The 18,731-nt window shown below is 43.2% G+C and overlaps 1 protein-coding gene across 5 annotated transcripts in view; it reads right to left on the reverse strand.

Annotated features, from left to right (window-relative positions):
• LOC118100455 (transformation/transcription domain-associated protein) overlaps positions 1 to 18,731 on the reverse strand; it is a 79,032-nt gene that overhangs the window by 17,434 nt on the left and 42,867 nt on the right. For all 5 annotated transcript variants that reach the window (XM_047338285.1, XM_035145598.2, XM_035145599.2 and 2 more), the window contains 15 exons: positions 17,109 to 17,322; positions 16,750 to 16,929; positions 16,381 to 16,527; positions 15,842 to 15,961; positions 14,436 to 14,723; positions 13,615 to 13,752; positions 13,251 to 13,363; positions 12,537 to 12,672; positions 9,664 to 9,855; positions 7,335 to 7,530; positions 6,352 to 6,470; positions 6,080 to 6,226; positions 4,910 to 5,010; positions 2,665 to 2,866; positions 725 to 886 (listed from right to left, as the gene is read on the reverse strand). In XM_047338285.1, coding sequence (XP_047194241.1) covers positions 725 to 886; positions 2,665 to 2,866; positions 4,910 to 5,010; positions 6,080 to 6,226; positions 6,352 to 6,470; positions 7,335 to 7,530; positions 9,664 to 9,855; positions 12,537 to 12,672; positions 13,251 to 13,363; positions 13,615 to 13,752; positions 14,436 to 14,723; positions 15,842 to 15,961; positions 16,381 to 16,527; positions 16,750 to 16,929; positions 17,109 to 17,322 — 2,455 coding nt within the window. The remainder of the gene's footprint in view (positions 1 to 724; positions 887 to 2,664; positions 2,867 to 4,909; positions 5,011 to 6,079; positions 6,227 to 6,351; positions 6,471 to 7,334; positions 7,531 to 9,663; positions 9,856 to 12,536; positions 12,673 to 13,250; positions 13,364 to 13,614; positions 13,753 to 14,435; positions 14,724 to 15,841; positions 15,962 to 16,380; positions 16,528 to 16,749; positions 16,930 to 17,108; positions 17,323 to 18,731) is intronic.

The following is an 18,731-nucleotide window of genomic DNA, read 5'->3' on the forward strand; positions in this document are numbered from 1 at the left end:
TAAATATGACTATATCACAGACAGTCTATCGTTCATGTAACTAACACACCTACCTTTTACGTTATGTTTTAAAACCCTGTCACTTCCCTCTCTTCCCTTCATTATCCTCTTTACAGTATTCCTGCTCTGCTGAGAGGTTGTTTGTTATAGCAGACTACTCTTTGAAGATCTCCCTCTTCAAATTGTGCGGAAATAATACTCCATTAAGCAAAGCAAATTAGTCCTCAGTTTAATTACCAGCTCTGTTCCCGCAGTGCGGATGCGTGCGATATTAACTTTATAATCATTTCTTGAACAAATAATTTAAAAACCAATTCACCGGGGATCGGTGAATGCCAATAGATTTCTGTAAAAAGGGACAGTGATTGAGCCTGAATGCTTAATTTGGTAAAAAGAAAGCAGGAGAGAGGCCACTTTAGCGTGAATGCAGTTAATTTATCCCGATTAGGATGACATGCATGAGCACTAATGCTAACACAGCAGCCAGATGTGCTGCCCCAGAATGGATAAAAGAAGCCAAGGGGAAAGAAATATGAATGATCGGTGGGAGGAGCAGACGTCCAGACATGAAATTGAAGCAAACAAAACAAGGCTAACAAACAACAAGTGATGATGCCTAACTCAATCTAAGTGGCTGTTTGACAGAGTTTTTTCAGTGATAATAACTCCGTAACAGAAAGCAAGAGGATTTGTTTTTGGGGGGTTTTTTGTGCAGAATTCTCACCTGGCTGATGAGGTTGAGCAGAGGTTTGCCCTCTGAACCAACCAGGCAGGTCAGGAGCTGCGGGATCCATGCCAGCCACTGGATGGGCGGCACTCCGATGCAGTACTTGTCCACGGCATCTGCAAGGGTGTTCTTGTCATCAAAGCTGAGAAGCCACAACACCTACGGAAGAAAAGAGAATATGGAAAATGTGAGAAGGGAGGGAAGAAGTTGATGTCAGGAGGAAAGACAGGTGTGACAAAAGGAGCAATTAAGAAAACAACAATTTAAATGCAACACTATTATGCCAAGGTAGAATATTAAAAACTAAATATGTGTGATAAAGCCCGTTTTCCACTGGTGAGAAAAATCCACTACCACCCACTCAGATCTGGGTGTTGTCTGCAATGGGAATGGCTACAATTGTCAAATGACTCTGTAGTGAGTCAGGTTTATTTCGGCTCTGGCTCAGATTGGCAATGATGGTAACACGACACCCGGGTGAACACGCTTATTTCTTGTTTTTTAGTTTGGGAGTCGAGATGCTGCAACTGCACCTTTTTCTTGTGCGACGCTATGATGCACATTTAACTTTCGGGCATTGGCACATAATCATGACAGTTTGTGTACTTATTGTTTCTCATATCTTGGGAACTATGTGCAGCAGAAATCTTTTTCTTCGTATCATGCAAGATGCAACACTGGCAAGAAAGCGAGGAGATAGATCTCTTCAGTTTCTGGCTCGATTGTGATGTCTAATGTGACAAGATGGGGGGGACGGGACAGAAAAGGCAAATTCCTCCACTGGCAATCTCTCTGTTAATGTTTTTTATTTTATTTTTTTTACTTACTCTTGTCGAGGTTTAAGGACAGATGATGTCGCACATTGTTAAGCCACAAACACAAATTGTGATTTGTGAATATGGGCTATACAAATCAAATTTGATTGATGAATGGGAAAGGAGTCAATTGCCTTTTTAGTGGATTTACCCGCGTTCAAAAACCCTGCATCTACCTCTTAATTTTAGTGTGAAAGAGGTATCAGAAACCATTAATCAGAGCAGTGCTGCCTCCCCATCTCTGTTCACAGCAGAGGGAGGGGCTGCAGAGGAAAGAATGAGTACATCTTGGGAATGCTCGCTACGATCAAAGCCGAGCCAGTGTGGAGGTGATCTCTCCTCCCCTGGTGTGCTCGCGTGTGCTTCTACATTATGATGAAGACATTAACCCCACTCAACCCCCCCAGGCTCTCTTCAATGAGCCAACGTGGGTACACAGATTGTGTATAATTACTGATAATCACTGGTCATCTCGCTTCATCCATCAGGTCTAAGCACTGCCAACCCAGCTTGGCAGCACACACCAGAGAGGGCCACCAGGACGGGGAAAAAAAATCTAATTGGAATGTGAAGCCAGTAGGAGCCATTATTAGAACAGATAATGATAGCAATGCCTGATGTGAACACCGGACGTGGCAGGACAATGTTTATTATTGATGCCGCCTGACGCAGTCTATCCGTTCTGCCACACCAGGCTTTCTCCACTGTTCAGTGTTATAGCACTGGTCTGACTGTGTTCCTGTGGTCTGTTAACCCCCGTCATGCCAGAGGATGGCCTTCACTCCACCATTGATCTGCCGTGGGAATCCTTCCACACTGTAATACCCCTGGACTGTAATCGATCAAATTACTACTCTCTTTGCTTGTAACTGTGACTGTGAGTCTGAGAGAGTGGTGGGAAAAAATAGCACCAATAACATCTGGGCTGGATATGGTCAGGAAGGAATTAATGGTGACCATATTTGAACAGCTCCAACAAAAGCTAATGATTTTATAGAAACAGGGGTTGTGGTTGCTGACATTCTCCGATAGTAGCCCATCACAAAAGTCTTCACATTTAGCCTACCACACTTAAACATGAAGAATCACACCAATGCCCCATGTCCCAGTCCCCCTTCTCACCTTTGCCAGGTATTTGCGGGACTTGCTCTCGTTCTGGTGGCGGCAGGCGTGGAGGTAGCAGGTGATGGCAGAGACTCCCAAGTGGAGCTGGCGGTCCTTGACGAAGATGTTCTCCAGGTAGTCCCCCCACATGGCCCATGCTTTCACGAGGACATCGTGCATCTGTACCGCTGCTGAAAAGGCCTTGTTGGCCTCCTCTGACCTGGAACAAGGAGGGAGAGTTAAAAAGTGAGGGACAGATTGAGGGTGAATAGTCAAGGGCAAGTGAACAGAGGGAAGAAGGGGAAAGTACTGAGTGAAAGAGAAGTCAGAGGAGAATAAAAGATAAGAAATAGCGAGAGACGCTGAAGAGAGGGAGGGGGTCTGGATGAGAGATAGACACGGATGGAACACTTGTGTGAAGAGTGGAGCGGAGGTTGAAGGAGCAAAATAAAAGGAGAGATGGAGTGTGCGAGAAACAGATTATGATGATCGTATTCTGAATTATGTCCGACACATCAATATGTACCATATTTCATGTGCTGTCATATGCAAGGCTTTTACACTTGGCATTACAGAGTAAGCATTTAACCCAGCATGAATAAATGTCACAGAGGGTTCAGCTGTTCTGATACAATGTACTGTGAGCTGAACCCAACCCTATGGCATAGTGCAGATCAATCCATTTAATACTCGGTGACACGTGAGCTAAGCATAGTCCTGATTAATCAGAAATGACAGAGTAAGGTAAGAGCCTCACTGTAGTGGCTATACTTATCTGTATAAACATACATTGACCGTGAAGAGCACAGCAACAACTTAGAGAAATCTGCGGGGCTGATAAACCCGAGGATTTGTGGGATTTTTATCCCAGTGCTGCAATCTAGCGGTCACACGTAAAAGTATTTGATTTGGACACTGTTAAAATAGCACGCGATGAAACGGAGAGAGGTGAAATCTGGCAGCAGACCCGAGTTTTGACTGCACCATTTATGCTGACGGAGAAATATATCCTGAATCATCAGCTGTTTTCACCACGCCAAGCGGTTTCTAACCACCCGCTGGCACGCAGTCGGAATATTTTTTTTCACACCTTTCCGCCTCTGATTAATAAACAAGATGCAAGAGGCACCCCCGAGACGCGCTACCTTGCAGTCAAAACAAGGAGACAGGCCTGTCAATGCAAAAAGCCTGACTGAACTACAGTTGGTAAATGGACCTCCATTTTAGGAGCGCTTCCAAAAACTACTCTCCCACTTACTTACTTACAGTGAAACGTCTCCCAAGTCAATCAATTAAAATGTGTTATGATGAAAGGCATTTTGGCATGTGATTAAGAAATGGGAGCTTGATTGCTATGGGAATCGGAGAGACGAAGACCCACCAGTAATACTTAATGGGGTTGCCTCAGTCACTTTGCCAGTGTTAAAGTACATTAACAGTCTCTCCTACCCGGGCACCCAGCAGACTGTCAAATCTCTGACACCTGTTTAATTGAATGATCCCAAAATCCTTAGCATATGTGGCTTCGCTTTTACCCATACATACACATACACACACACACTCACACTCATACCCACTCTCAACCCCTTACCCCCCACTTTGCTGTTAATTCTCCCCTGGTGTAGGGGGAAGTTAATGATTGCAATAAACCCTGCTGAGGTGGAGGCAAGTTCCGCTGATCCCATAGATTCCTGCAAATTGCCTCGAGTTAATTATTGAGCTGCATATACATTTAATAAGCCTTCCTCAATTTGTCTTTTCGCCCCTCAGGGTGCCATGTCACGTCAAAGATGACGGGCGAAACGGGGGCTGCTAACGGGGAAGTGGTGGGCATGAGAGCGGAGCTGTGGTTGGGCACAGCCCGGCAAAACATGGGAAGAGCAGTAATGTGCTCCACAGGCGACCCCAGCAGCCTAAAACTCATTACTGCCACTGTCACAAGCTGATGACACAGATGAACATTAACATTTAAACTACATCATGGGGGATACCTAGTAACATAATCACAGAGATGCTCCAGTGAAAAGTGCTTATTAAGTATGGCTGCTCTATCCTGAAAGAGGAAAACAGCCACGCAGAGTTAAGAGAGCAGAGACAGTTTGGGGACCACGCAATAATGAACAAAAAGGGAAGACAGTGACAGATGAAGGAAAGGAAGAAGGATAGATTCCCATTGTCAAAATCAGAAAAGTGAAAAGAGAGTTATGGATACTTGAGGTGTGAAGGTGGAGGGGTATAACAGCTGGAACACTGGAAGACATACTTGTTGATTTGGGCCAGGAACATGCCCTTCAGAGCGTAGAACTCAGCCGTCATCTCCTTAGTGAAGTACTTCAGATTGGTCGACTCAATCACCTCCAAGCCCTAAACAGACAGAGCAGAGAGCACCAGAGGTTCAGCTTCAGACAAAACTGCAGAAGCGAAACTCTCGTTTATCGTGAAGAAGATACCACACCATTATTTTTGCCGGGGTCATAATCACAGGTGAAAAACAAACGGACTGCTCAGTGTTCATTAAGAAGTAAAAGAAGAGGTGTTGCGGGAACTAGACTTCTATTATGGTGAGCCTCTGATTAGGTGTCCCTTATATACTGCTGTGACAAATGATGTGTAGCAGGAGCGAGAGACAGAGAGCACCAGAGGATATGAGATAGAAGAGAGAAAGGGAGGGAGAGGAGTGTCTGCTGGTACTTTTAATGACTTGTGGTGTGCTGGACTGCATCTATTAATCAGAGTACTCCACGGGCTTAAGAGCAAGCTCCTGAGTTACACTCCCTTATAAGTCTCCCTGCTATAGCTTGTCACCTAGAGCCACCCCAAACATTTCTTGCTCTTACTACTTTTCCCCACTCAAATCACCGCTAACTACGCTTCCAGCTACTGCCGGCAGAAATCAAACCGAGCACTTAAGACACACTAAATGCATCAAATGTGTTGCTCTTCAGCAGAGACTGAAGTTATAGTCGGAGCGTTCATTACCGCGGTCCACGTCTCCTGCAGCTGTGCAGCATTATGTTGCAGGTGCACTGGTGCGATATATTTATCATGTTTTGATCACACAATTAAGTCTGTACAAGCAAATTGATTTTTGCCCTTTCTAGAGAGCGACTTTGCCAATAAAATATTTCACGAGTTATTTACAAACTGCAATAACATTTATGTATTTGCTAATAAAAAACCAAAAGGAATTGTGAACACGACAAAAACGATCATTAACACATTGATATTCGTAATATAATATTAATTACAGGGAGCGTTTACCATAACAATCTGGTGCAGTCAAGTGCAAGTGTTATTCATGATGATATCGCACTTACTTTCACTCTAAGTTTGAATTTTCTGAACAAATGTTTTAATCAGTAAAACATAACATTAAAAAAATTAGAGGATAAGAGTCTGGTATGTTTTCAGAGAAGGTCGAACTCCATCTTACCTGCATGCATTCATTCTTGCCCATGACACCGGCCAGCTGCAGGTAACACTTGACCTGTTGTCTGATCTTCTGGAAGCAGTCAACAATGGGCACGGTGGGGATGGTATGGATCCGACTCAGAATGTCCAGAGCCACATTCACCAAACCCTGGAGAAACAACAGTGTGATGTGATTTCATAAAAAAGACAGAAATGATTAAATAAACCTGAAAAAGACAGATGTTTGTCTGTTTTGTTATTTTGATTGATGATGATAGCAGATTGAAGTGTTACCTGTTTGCGTCCTATCTTGCCGTACTGAATGATAGCAGAAGCCGAGGCATGAACTCCCAACATGGCATTGTTGTTGTTAGGGTCGTGCTGAGTGTTCGTCTCATATGCCGTCACTATGGCTGCAGATAGAGAAAATACATTCATTAAAAGGTGCTTTCATCTTTGTGTAAGTTGCATGTTGTTAAAAGAAATGAGCAAAGAAAAGAGAGGGGAGCTCAGAGCAGTGTGAACACGGGGGATCTCAATCTGAAAAGGCTCTGCTGTCATAACGCAGAGGCAGGGCACCGGGGACACTAAATGTATTGAACAGTAAATGGGCCATGGTGATGAAATTTCATCACGAATATTTCATTTCACTTTAACATAAGTTTGAAGGCTGTCATGTATAAATGAAGTGGATTTTATTGGCATGGTGCTGCAGAACCAGCGCTATTATTATTTCAGCTCCTCACAGTGTGAGCCGGAGCTCAAGTTGCATGAGACATCACATTTTGCAGTGGCTGCTTCTCTGACTGGTTTCAAAGTCACCACGGGAGAGAGCTGAGCACCGAGAAAGGTGTGTGTGTGTGTGTGTGTGTGTGTGTGTGTGTGTGTGTGTGTGTGTGTGTGTGTGTGTGTGTGTGTGTGTGTGTGTGTGTGTGTGTGTGTGTGTGTGTGTGTGTGTGTGTGTGTGTGTGTGTGTGTGTGTGTGTGTGTGTGTGTGTGTGTGTGTGTCCTGCAGCCTGCAGTGAGAGAGAGTGCTTTATTGAGCTGACATTAGAAATATACAGAAACCCTGAGGTGGTTCTGTACATCCTGGCCTTTTAGAGAAGACTCCTCTCTGGGACTAGTGTAACCCTAAGCAGCAAAATAAGAACGTGTCTGCATGACAGTGGAACCTTATAACACACTTAGAATGTGTCAATAGTCATGCATATGAACAGGAATATATGTTTTAATGTTCCTGTAGTTAAACTTGGAATCTGTCAGTGTGTGCATCATACCCTGGTAGTGGTGCTGCCTCCACATGAAGATGCTGCTCCAGTGTGACAGGTCATCAGAAACGATGGGCAGGCGGTTCCTCCAGGTTTTCACCACCGTCTTCATGTCATGGAGGCTGGTGTTGCGGCCCAGGTTCGCTGCCTGAAGCCCTGCATTAATTTGGGCTGCTTCCTGTAGCTCGATGATCTGCTGTGCAGCCTGGGGTGAAGATAGAAATATCTTGAATCTTGAAACTCTCATACAATATCACAAGTATCTTTGTCTATACGCTCACTTGACTCTTTCACCCTAACTTTTACGGTGCGTGCCAGATGGCAGAAGTGGAGCCGCAGGCAAATGGAAAAAGCTTCTCTTGCTTGCAATGGCTAACTTTTTTGTTTACACTTCTGAGGCCTGTCCCACAGTTTGCTTGAGAGGTTTGGACCAGACAATATACCAGCTCCACTTCCTTTTGCCAATATTTTGCCCACACTTCTAAACAAATCTGTGCACCTTGCCAAGTTCAGTGCTTACTTTGCACATATCGTATCCATTTATCCACAAATTATTTTTATGTTGTTTTTTGTATCTCCTTGACATTACAGTTTTGCTTGATTTAAAGGGTTTTGACATCAGGAGAATTTCTGCATAATCTCTCTCCCATTATTTGTGTTCTTCAGTGTTTGGGTTACAGCTCAGGGAAGCTGAAGATCCCTAAAATATCTAAATGTTGTGAGTATATACCTCCACCAAGGCCCAGCAATAATGTTTATCGGCACCAAATTTCACATACTCATTTGCTTCACTTGCTTCAGACTCATACTCAACAACCCCATGGACTGAAAGCCTCTAAAACAAGATGGATGAAAGTGACCAAATATAATTTCACTCGTAGGACCATGAGACCAGAGGATCCTTAACACAGCCAAGAAGCAACACCTTCCCTAAGCGTCTTACTGCAAATTAACACGCTTATGCACATTATTGTTAAATTTTGGATTTCCTCTTTTCAGAACCATTTGATTAATGATCAGAAGACATTCTGCGTGAAGCTAAAATGGCACAAAGACAAAAACCCAACTCAGAAAAACAGTTTTCTTTGCTTTAGAAATGAAGTCAATTTTTATACCATCAAAAATAATTTTGCAGAGAAAATCATTATGATTTCCTTCATTGCTTCAATACCTCATCTGCTCCACTTTGGCACAGAAGAAAGGGACAAGGAGATGGGAAAATGTGAAAATGATAAGTGAGGGCTTCTATCTCATTCTGTGAAATGGAGCCCCATTGATTGGCCCAAAGCCGCTTTGAGAACATATAATCAATCATTCCATTATAACTACTCATCAATCAATATTAATGCCACCCCTCATAATCGATGGTGTGGGTGATAATCCATTGATCGTAAGTCATCGCTGAGAGCTGAGATTTTGATGATAACTTGATTCAAATGGAGTTTGAACCCTGCTGTATTTGCGAGGGTGCGGGCGTCTCATTCTCCGAGGCTCATGGAGTCGTGAATGTGAGATATATGGAGATTTACAACAGGCCGCTTGGCTGGGTAGAGGAATAAATAGCTTGTTTTCCCGCAGCTAGAGTAAATTAATTGGACACGGGACACACAGGCATACCAAAATAAACACACACTAACAAAGAGTGTAGTCACCCAATTCAAATACCCATTTTGAAAAGATAAATGTAGTGAATCGGAGCTTTGCTGAAGACCCACTGCTCTGAAATCAAATCTCCTTAAACAAAATAAATTAGGCAGTACAATATTTTTCACAATTATCTGTTAATATCAGCTGATGGCCCATTTCTAACCTTCATTCAGCGCGTCCCATTCATCATGTAAATGTAATTCTGCTGCAGGTATTTAATCAAATGGTATCTGATGGCAGGGAAGTAATTACAGCCGTTCTGAAGTAACTCCCTTTCTTCCCTCTTCTTCTTTTTGTCTCTCCCCCCACGCTCCCCCTTACTCTGTTCACTTTACACCTTTTTCAATTCCCACCGCTTTAGTCTCTCTTCTTCTCTCATTCTCCTTTTTCATCTCTGCTCCTGTCTATTGCAATCTCTCATAGTGGAATCAAAGTATTTTTTTTACATTTTTTTTAATCATCTATCTCAATTTTACAAAATGGAGTGAGGGAGCAAGAGATAGAGGACGTTATCAGTGTCACTCAACAACGCATTGTCTCAGGGCACAGACGATCTTTCGACTTGCATCTCTTCAGAGGGCTTATTGCAATAAAACGACTTCCCTCCACTTCTGTTCCCGGCATCCTGACTGCAGCACGACTTTAAATAGACTGATAAAAAAAAACCTCTCCATGCGTGTCGTATACTGACCTGAAGCAGGGGCGTGTGCACGTGGGAAACGATGTGAGGCAGCCTCCTCCACTCGCGGATGGCCAGGCTGGAGGCCATCTCCACCAGCCGCTCGATGAAGTTGAGCTGCTGCTCCTCCGGGTGGCAAATGGCCAGGTAGCCACGGTGCATGTTGACCTTCCAGGCCATCTCCTTGGGGCAGCTTAGCTCCACCTGGAAAATTCACACAGAAAGTTTCAAATCTAAATATAAGTTCATCGTAACAGTGAAGGCTGCGGCTACAAACCTGAGTAGTCAATGATTTTTAAAAACTGACAATATAAAACAGAATGAATGATTGCTTTTGGAGGATAATAGACAGTTTAGGTACCCCTGCTGTGTGGAGCTCTGCCTTATATCAAGATAATTCACAAGAACACCGCTGCTTTTTGAAATAGTTTTATTCCTTGTCTTTGAGAACAGCATAAATCCCACCCCCACCCCCATCTGTCTTTTTTTTATAATCAACTTGTAATTATGACTTTTTTGTGATTGCAGTGGTAAAACAGCTTCAACTTTCCCTTTCATGTTGTCAAGCAATCCACAAGTGTTTCTTTAAAATTCATACAGGTAGCACCACGGGATAAGAGGCAGTGCTGAGGAGGCTGCAAATCTCCTCTACAACTGTAATAATCCATACTAATTTTAATAATTTCTATTTTCTCTACAGTGTCCTTGGTGACACTGTAAAGTAACACATTGCAGAATGTCAGACTATGCCATGGCACATTGAGCAGTACACTGGAATATGTGTAATTCTGAGAACAGTAGATTGACTTAAGCCGTTTTCAGACATGACCTGCGGGTAAAATCTGGAGAATTGGCTACGGAGTTTACCCGCAGTTTGCCTTTCACACATGCACAGCAGGAGGTTCTCTGCACAGACGAGTTCACATCAGCAACAAATCCTCTGCATTGCCTCATGCAGCCGGGTGCAGTAGGCAGAGACAGGAAGTGACGTATTAACTCCACTGCGGAGATCACGTGATTTTCTTGACAACACACGCGTCAGCTCTTATCACCTCAAACTCTCGTGACATCTTTGTCTGTGTCTTCTACGTGTGTGTCACCCGACACATGCGCCTCCTCTGGGGAATATACAGAGTATCTGCGGAGTTCAGTGCATGTCTAAAAGCAGCTTTAATGACAGACAGTAGCTGCAGCCAAAATAAGAAAACATCCCTCCATTTAAAATTTGTGACATATTCTCTAGATGAATTCCACAGATGGTGTATTTGGCTGTTTTTTGTGTGTGTCTCTATTATATCAAGCAGATTAGTAAACACTTCACAGTCTTGTAAGAGTGGATCTTCCCTTGCATAATTTAGTATTTGCAAGGTTTCCCCTATTTTACAAAATGTAGGCACGGTGCCTAAGCATTTTGGCGCACTACCTAAACCCAATGAAATAAAAAATTATACTGAGAAATCTTGTACCACATTAGACACATCGTTTTTCTAAAACGAAATGGAAGTTGTGTAATTTGAGGTAACCACAGCGCCTAAGCCCCGCAGAAACCCGGGGAAACCCATGATTTGGACAAATGCAACACAATACTGTTTCCAATTTATTTTCTGAATGGCTTCAACAGGACTTTAGCGCTAATGAATAATCAACCTGACAAGTCTGACACGGTGGAGGCGGATGAGAGGAAAAGGCCCTGCTATTGATTAAAAGGCTGAGTGCATTAACAGTAAACAGCCCAGGGAAGTCTGCTACGCCAAACCTGTGGTTCACCTGTTTGTGTGTGTGCAAGGGAGTAAGAGAAAGAAAGAATAAGAGAAGTCCAAGAAGAGGATGAGTGAAAAGCAGAAGAGAGTGAGAAAGCGTATTTGTGAAAGCTCCGATCGCTGGAGAAAATTACAGTGATCGGTCAAAGCGCACTTATCGGGGGTGACGCTTGATGAATATCCCGGAGACAGAGCTGCCCTTATCAAGAGCCAGCTTTAATTGAAAGCAGGGACATTTGGACTTTGTCTCTGAGCTGGTGTGCTTTGGGCAGGCAGGTAACTGAAAGCCCAGCTTCTCTCCTACGCCATAAAACAAATCACCCTGCAGCAGATGCCAGGGTAATTATTCACACACACAGCTGTCGTAAATATTAGCTGCTAGAGCCAGAGCTCTGGAACGAGGGATGAAGAGACAGAGGAGGAAGAAGAAGAGAGGGTGGTAATAACAAAAAGAAGACCAAGAATAGAAAAGATGGTGGAGAAGTAAGAGACAAATAGAAAGAGAAATGGATACACAAAGGAAGGAAGGAATGAAACAAGGAGGGGATATAGCAGAGCTCGTTCTGCCATCCAGACAATTTAATTAGGTGTCACCTCAGGACAGAGCAGTTCAATTGGTTCCAAGTCTCCTTGAAAGAGCAAAGCAGGAGTATTTGTTATATGTCCGGGACTATCATGCACTCGCCACCCATCTACACTTTGTTCTAGAAAACACAAGGCCAATAAATTAAGGGACCAAACAGCTGAACTGCATTTCCACGGCCTTACGGCCGACTCTCTCATTCCCCCTAGGGCTGTGGGGGTTTAGGACGGTGTCAATATTGAGTTAGTATACTTCACGCTAACATAAGGCCTGGGCTTAATATACAAAACTGTACCGAAAACCAGGAATAAAATAAAAGTGGAATGAAGTCTCTGGTTGACTGGGTTCAAGCCAACAGGCTCCAGTGCATCTGAGATTGTTTAAGTGAGAATTTGAGGTCATAGTTTCCATTTTTTTTTTTAACTGTTACGGGGTTGTTGCACCTTTAACTGTAATGTGAGAGCAAACATGTGTGGGTATGTTTAAGTGTGAAGAAATCCTTACATGAATAAATTGTTACACGGTTAATGTGCACTTCTTACCTGTACCAGTGCCTCCTTCATTGCGGCCCAGTTGGACACCCTCCAGGCGCACTCAAGCACAAGATAAGGGTTTGAGTGGCCTTTAGATTGGCCGTACTCGGTCAACGGTTCCCACTGGTTCAACTCCTTGGAACATCTGGACACACAGACAAGGGAGATGAAAAGTTTAGAACTTTTAAAACGTGCTACAGTTAGAGTGCTTATCAAAAACAACAAAAGCTTTTTGAAACAGGCCGACTGGGGAGAGTAATTTGGTTCTGCAGGGAGGCACGGTGGTCATCCCAGACTTTGGCAAGTGTGTTATTAAGAAACAACTGAATTTAGATCTATCATGTGGACTTGATGCAGATTTTCCTGCTGACAGAGACACATTTTCCAAGTAACAGAATCTATGACACGCCTATATACGGACAAAATAATATTACCTGTCTGCAAAAAGAAAGGTGGCGCAGACAGCTTTATAGAAAAATAAATAAACATATATAGAAATTCAGTTTGTTCATTACATTCTTCAGATTTTGTGATTTCTGGATGCTCTGCTGTATAATTCACAATGTGATGAATGGAATAAATATCTTCTGGTTTGTGCAATCAATAGTGCACAGTGTATATATATGAAAGTATTAAAGTCTTAAAGCTGGCTCTGACTTGATGATGTGCAAAGAAAGGCTGCCCCCTGGGATAACGGTATCTTTTGGGTTGCAGAATTCTCACCGTATCCAGTGGTCCTCCCACAGCTGGTACTCGGGGAAGATGGCCGGGGAGACGTTGCTCCTCTCGTGCTCTTTTCTGGCCTTCTCCATCGCTTTTTCATAGCTTTCCTGGGCCTGAACAGACACGTTATTAAAGTTTTAATACTTTCTTTAGGCAAATAAAATACGAAGAATTGCAACATGATCAATTTGATGCTACTTGATGTAACCTACAGTCTACGCTCACTGATAGAAATGCAGAGAGCAAGATATTAGAAACAGACATTTGTATAGTACTCAACAGTTTAACAGCATATAGCGTATGCAAAGTGAGATTATATTTGATTTTATAGTGGTCCATGGTTTTCCATCAAACGTTTTCTAACCTGTTCAAAGAAGCCGTGCTGCTCGTAGGCAATGGCAGTGGCCGTCTCGGGGAACTTGCACCTCTTCTGCCACAGACCCGCCCACATGTCCTCCTCTTGGAGCAGAGAGTAAAGCTCCGCCAGGGAGTCCAGGATCTCCTGCAGAGAAGCAGAACAAAATGAGGATGGCGGCAGAACAAATTGGAAAATTTGCAGTGATCAAACTGCAAATTGAATGAGAGCAGCTTCTGCTAATGAGTCTAGTTCAAAGAGGATAAGAGGCAGATTTATCAGCTTTAAAACATGAGGTTGTTTCAGGCCCAGGTAAAAATGTTCAGACCACAGTGGAAGAGAAGGAGAAATAAATAGACACATTTACACATACAGGGCTAGTAATACAATAAACTCTATTAATCCTAATGTAAACAACCACCTAGCAATTGCTGGGCAAAGTGATAGATATGCTGAGACTTCATTAAAATAGATTTAACAAGTCAATTTATTCCACTGTCTTCGGACCAAGGAGGTGCGAAATTATCCTGATCACTTTCACGTCTATTTCAGGATGTCAATGGTCCAGTTAGATTAAATGTATTCCACTGTTGCCTGTAAGTTTCTTTTAAGTATCTTTGCTTTAAGGTGCTAATAAAATAAGATACAGTTATCTGATGTCAGTTTTTTAGGTTACATTTAAGGTAATTGCGTGAAAATGATCAGCTCTCAAGATAACAAATAATATTTTAAAATGATCCTCAACAAAAAAAAAAAGGTATCCATGTCTATGAAAGGGTATCAATGTTTAGTAAAAGAAAACTGCTAGTGTTCAAAGCAATATACGCTACCTGCTGAGGTGGTGTGATGCTCTCCTGCTCATAGAACTCTGTGCTCTGCTTGGGTTTGCTGTGCAGGCTGAGGCCCTTTTCGAAGGCCTGCTGCTCCAGCATGAGAGTGGAGCGCAGCCAGAGGTTGTGCGTCTTGCCCAGGTACTTCAGCACACAGGGGCGGATGGGAATGGGAGGCACACACTGGGACATGGCCTCCACAAAGCAGTTCAGGGCACTGGGCTGACAGTCCCGCTGGGCCTGGTGGCTGCCGCTGCACAGGAAAGGACTCATTTCTCCCGATAAAGCCTGGAGACAGGAAAGAGGGTCATCGGTTACCATTTTGCCAAGTTCAGCTCTGAATTCCTACTTTCCTCTTTTATTGTCAATGAATGAAACCTATTTTAGCACTTTGGTTTTAATTAAGCCAGTGAAAATAATGTGAAAAAAGATTTCTCTTGTATGAATTGCAGCACTATGCAATCAAATCCACTCCGAATGCCCACAAATGGACAGAATAGACTTTGAGCGAGACCACGTGGGTTCGTTCTCCAATAATCATGACTGGCACCCACTCAGAAATAAATGATGTATTGGTAATGAATATAATTTCACTGCCTGTTGACGGCATGGAATACTTAATGATTTGATGGTCACTTTAATTGGGTTGGTGGTGGAGAAGGCCAATATGCCATTAAAGTTCTTCCTGTGAAAAATAAGCTTCTCCATCATCCCCATGAAGATATAAAGCCTGACGAGTAATCATTCCATTTCCACCATAAATTGATGTGGTGTAATGGCAGCATTAATGCAGAGCTGAGGCAGGCGTCCGAATAAACACATATGACAGATTTGTCACTTCATGCCTGTCTCAAGAAGAAAATACGATGTTGACGCCATCTTTCTATCGATGGCATATTTCAGATGTTTAAGGGCTCAATCAGTTCAAATCGAGGCCTTTCCACGACTCTCCAAAAACTCTATATGCATCTGCTTCATTAAATTCATTACAGCCTTCCTCCCTCAGCTTTTCCATTTCCATATTTAGCATGAATGAGTATGTCCTCATTAAGTGGAACTGCACGTTTTGAGACAGAAATGGGATGGCCAAGGTCAGAGTTAGTGTCTGCTTGTTAACAGAATTTTTAAAATACGGAAAAGGATATACACTGCATAGATGAGGGAATAAGCGATTGTTTGCAAATAAGAAATGTGCAAGCGCTGCAAGTTACACTTGGAGAGAAGAGAAGAAATAAGTGCATGTGTGTGTTTATGATTTATAATGTGAAAAATATGTTTTTCATGATGTGTCATGTCAAAATAACTTACATCACACAACATATAATAGATTGGTCATGCATGTCATTTCAAACACAACATTCACAGCAGACCTGTGACTATGGAAGAGGCCAGTAAGTTATACTCACATGCTGCTGCCGATCAGAAAGGATCTTCCAGAGGCGAGGGAAGAGCTGAACCCAGGTCCTCTCAGCCAGCGGTGTGGCGATGTGACAAAGCTGGACCAGAGCGTTCAGAAGGGCCCCGGTCTAAAACCACAGAGAAAAAATTACAGCTGCTGACTTAGCAATCTAAGCAGTCCCCCAGAGGCAAGAGTACGGCTTATTTACCATTCTACTAGGTGGTTAAATTCTATTTGACTGGTGTGCCAGGCCTGAGTCGGTTGCTGATTTTATAGCTTGAATAAAAATCAGCAGGGTTCTGCATCATGAAAAACTTCTGCACCGTAGAGTTCAGGAAAAATGTTTTAAAAATTTGATGAAGTTCAATATTTTAAACACTGCGTTCTCCTGTAGTTACCGCTGAAAAATGGTGGCGTCTTGAAAAATTCATTAACACAAGTGTTACATACATAATTTCAACAGCCCCTGTCAAACTCCTGTCCCGTTTCGTCAAACCTTCAGTACACTGAACTGAAAGGCCGAGTGCATGCTGGTTCTAACCTTACCTTGACTTCCCTGAGTGAGTCAAGGAACTTGTCGTGGCGGTTGGTGAGCATGTGCAGCTGGTTGCCGGCGTCTCGCTCGGCTTGCTCCTTGGTCTTGGGGATGGCAGTCTGGTCGCCTGGGGCCAACTCTATGTCTATTTCCACATCCTGCCAGGGACAACAAGGGAGGAGAGGAAAACATTTACTCTTCACTCTGGACTTTGGCACGAAGGAATTGTATGGCATTAACCATCGCACTCATTTTACAGACAAAGCTAGACTTCCACACTTCCTCGGACTACAGTATGTAACACACCCCTAATAGGATAATGTCCTACTTTGCCGATGAGCGCACCTGCTGATGCATTGTGATATGTGCGTTTGTCCTACCTCCTCCTTTGTCTCGCTGTTCTCCCTCTCACGCGGCTCCTGCTTGACGTGTGTTGCCATGGCGAAGGCGGCGCGGTCATGGCTGTCAGCCAGGTTGATGACGTTAGTGATAGACGGCAGCATGGACCCCTGGCAGCTGGTACCGATAATGGTGTTCCGTTCACACACTGCCAGCAGAAGCTACCAAGCACAAACAAGTGTAACACTCAGTAACAGTAAAGGACAAGTGATGGAAATTATGAGGTTGCGAAAAAAAAACAGGCCTGAACGAGAAAGACTTATTCTAGGAGTGGACAACACATTCTGGATAAAAGGCTCAACAGGCCAGATGAAAGATCAGGAAGCAGCGCTCTGTTTACCTCGGTGCACTGTTTGATCCAGAAGTGGCTGCCCATGGCCTCCCAGTTCTGAGAGCAGCATATGTAGAGCAGCCTCTCATAGACACGCCGCTTCATGGAGGAGTCAAACACCTCAAAGAACTTGGCTCTGATCAGTGGCTGAGTGCAGCGAAGCCCCGAGAGGAACGCCGGCTCCAACTTGGACGTGATATCGCTTCCTGAAAGGCTCTCATCCCTGAATAATGTGACGGACGAAACATGTATTTATTTATTATAGCCATTTTACTACTAGTTAGTAGGCGACACTGAGCCAGAGCCAGATTTTACAGAAAGGAAACTGAAAAACAAGTCAAAATATCAAACAAATCTACAAAATACAAACTGAGGAGAGAGAAAAATGAGAGCACAAATGCTCACATTCACATTTTTTAAGCTTATAATGTTTTAGTGAGAGTTTATCACAGATGTGTTGATTCTTCTCTATGGTCAGTTGGAAACTGTCCTCTGTGCTGCTGGTGAATTGTATTCAAGTTGTTCAATATTTGAAGGAATAACTTTCACTGTCGATACAATCTTAAAAATTTGAAAGTAATCAATATTCACAGCTTAATTTTTCTGGTCTTTCTGTGTAAGTGTAGATATAATCACACATATTACCAATAAACAAAACAATCTTGATTGGGTTTAAGGGGTCATTTGTAAATATGACATACAGGTGGGATTTCAACATATGAACATTCAAATGCCTGGTGCCAGGATGTTTTAACAGCCTTGTCATGTTATGCTTAGGAGAAGTGAAGTGTGAGTAAAAGGCAGTTAACATCGAATACTGATTGGAATTAAATATCGTTGATGTGGCGACTGCAGTGATAGTAAGGCACTAACGGCCACAAAATAAACACTTGAATAACAAATGTCATCATTTCTGCGTCGCCCTGCTGCAGTGAATGCATCTCATGAGTATGATTCACATAAACAGAAGGAGCGAGGGAAGGTGGTGATAAAAGCATCGACAAAGATGAGGCCACCGCAGCTGCACATTGTCCCGATTTGTGCTATTCTCCCGATCGCATATTGTTGTGGAACATCTGCTTTATCATTCCATTATCATTACTTGCTGTCCATCATGGCTTCACTGTTAGTTTAACACCTTTTGACATGAAGAGCAGATGGTGCCGAGGGATACAGGGTACATTTGGCTGATTAAATGTGTATGTGTGTAAGACAGAAAGACAATGAGAGCTGTGGTTTGATGAATAGCAGGCAGTGGGACACTCTCTCCCCTCTGGCCCCCACCTGCTGGGTGTCCTGTCACGAGTTAGCCGATTCCTGACACTACTGTAGCCCGGTGAAAGACCCAGACACAATATCTATCTCTATCACTACCCGCCGTCTTTCCCACCCCCTCTTCTCCTCCTTTTCTTCTATCTACAGTGACAATTTCCACTCATTTATTTTCTGTGCTTCCATGTACCCCCTGCTGATTCTAAACATTTCTGTCTATCGCCATGATCTATCTCTCCCTATCCTAGTTTCTATCATTTAAAAAAAAAAAAAATGTAATGAATGATCCACCGCTCATGCTTTGAACTCTACTCCTCATCTGCATTTTCCCGTCGCTTCCGTGTCTTTCCCTGTCTCAAC

This window comes from Hippoglossus stenolepis, chromosome 21 (assembly GCF_022539355.2).
Source record: "Hippoglossus stenolepis isolate QCI-W04-F060 chromosome 21, HSTE1.2, whole genome shotgun sequence".
NCBI lineage: Eukaryota > Metazoa > Chordata > Actinopteri > Pleuronectiformes > Pleuronectidae > Hippoglossus > Hippoglossus stenolepis.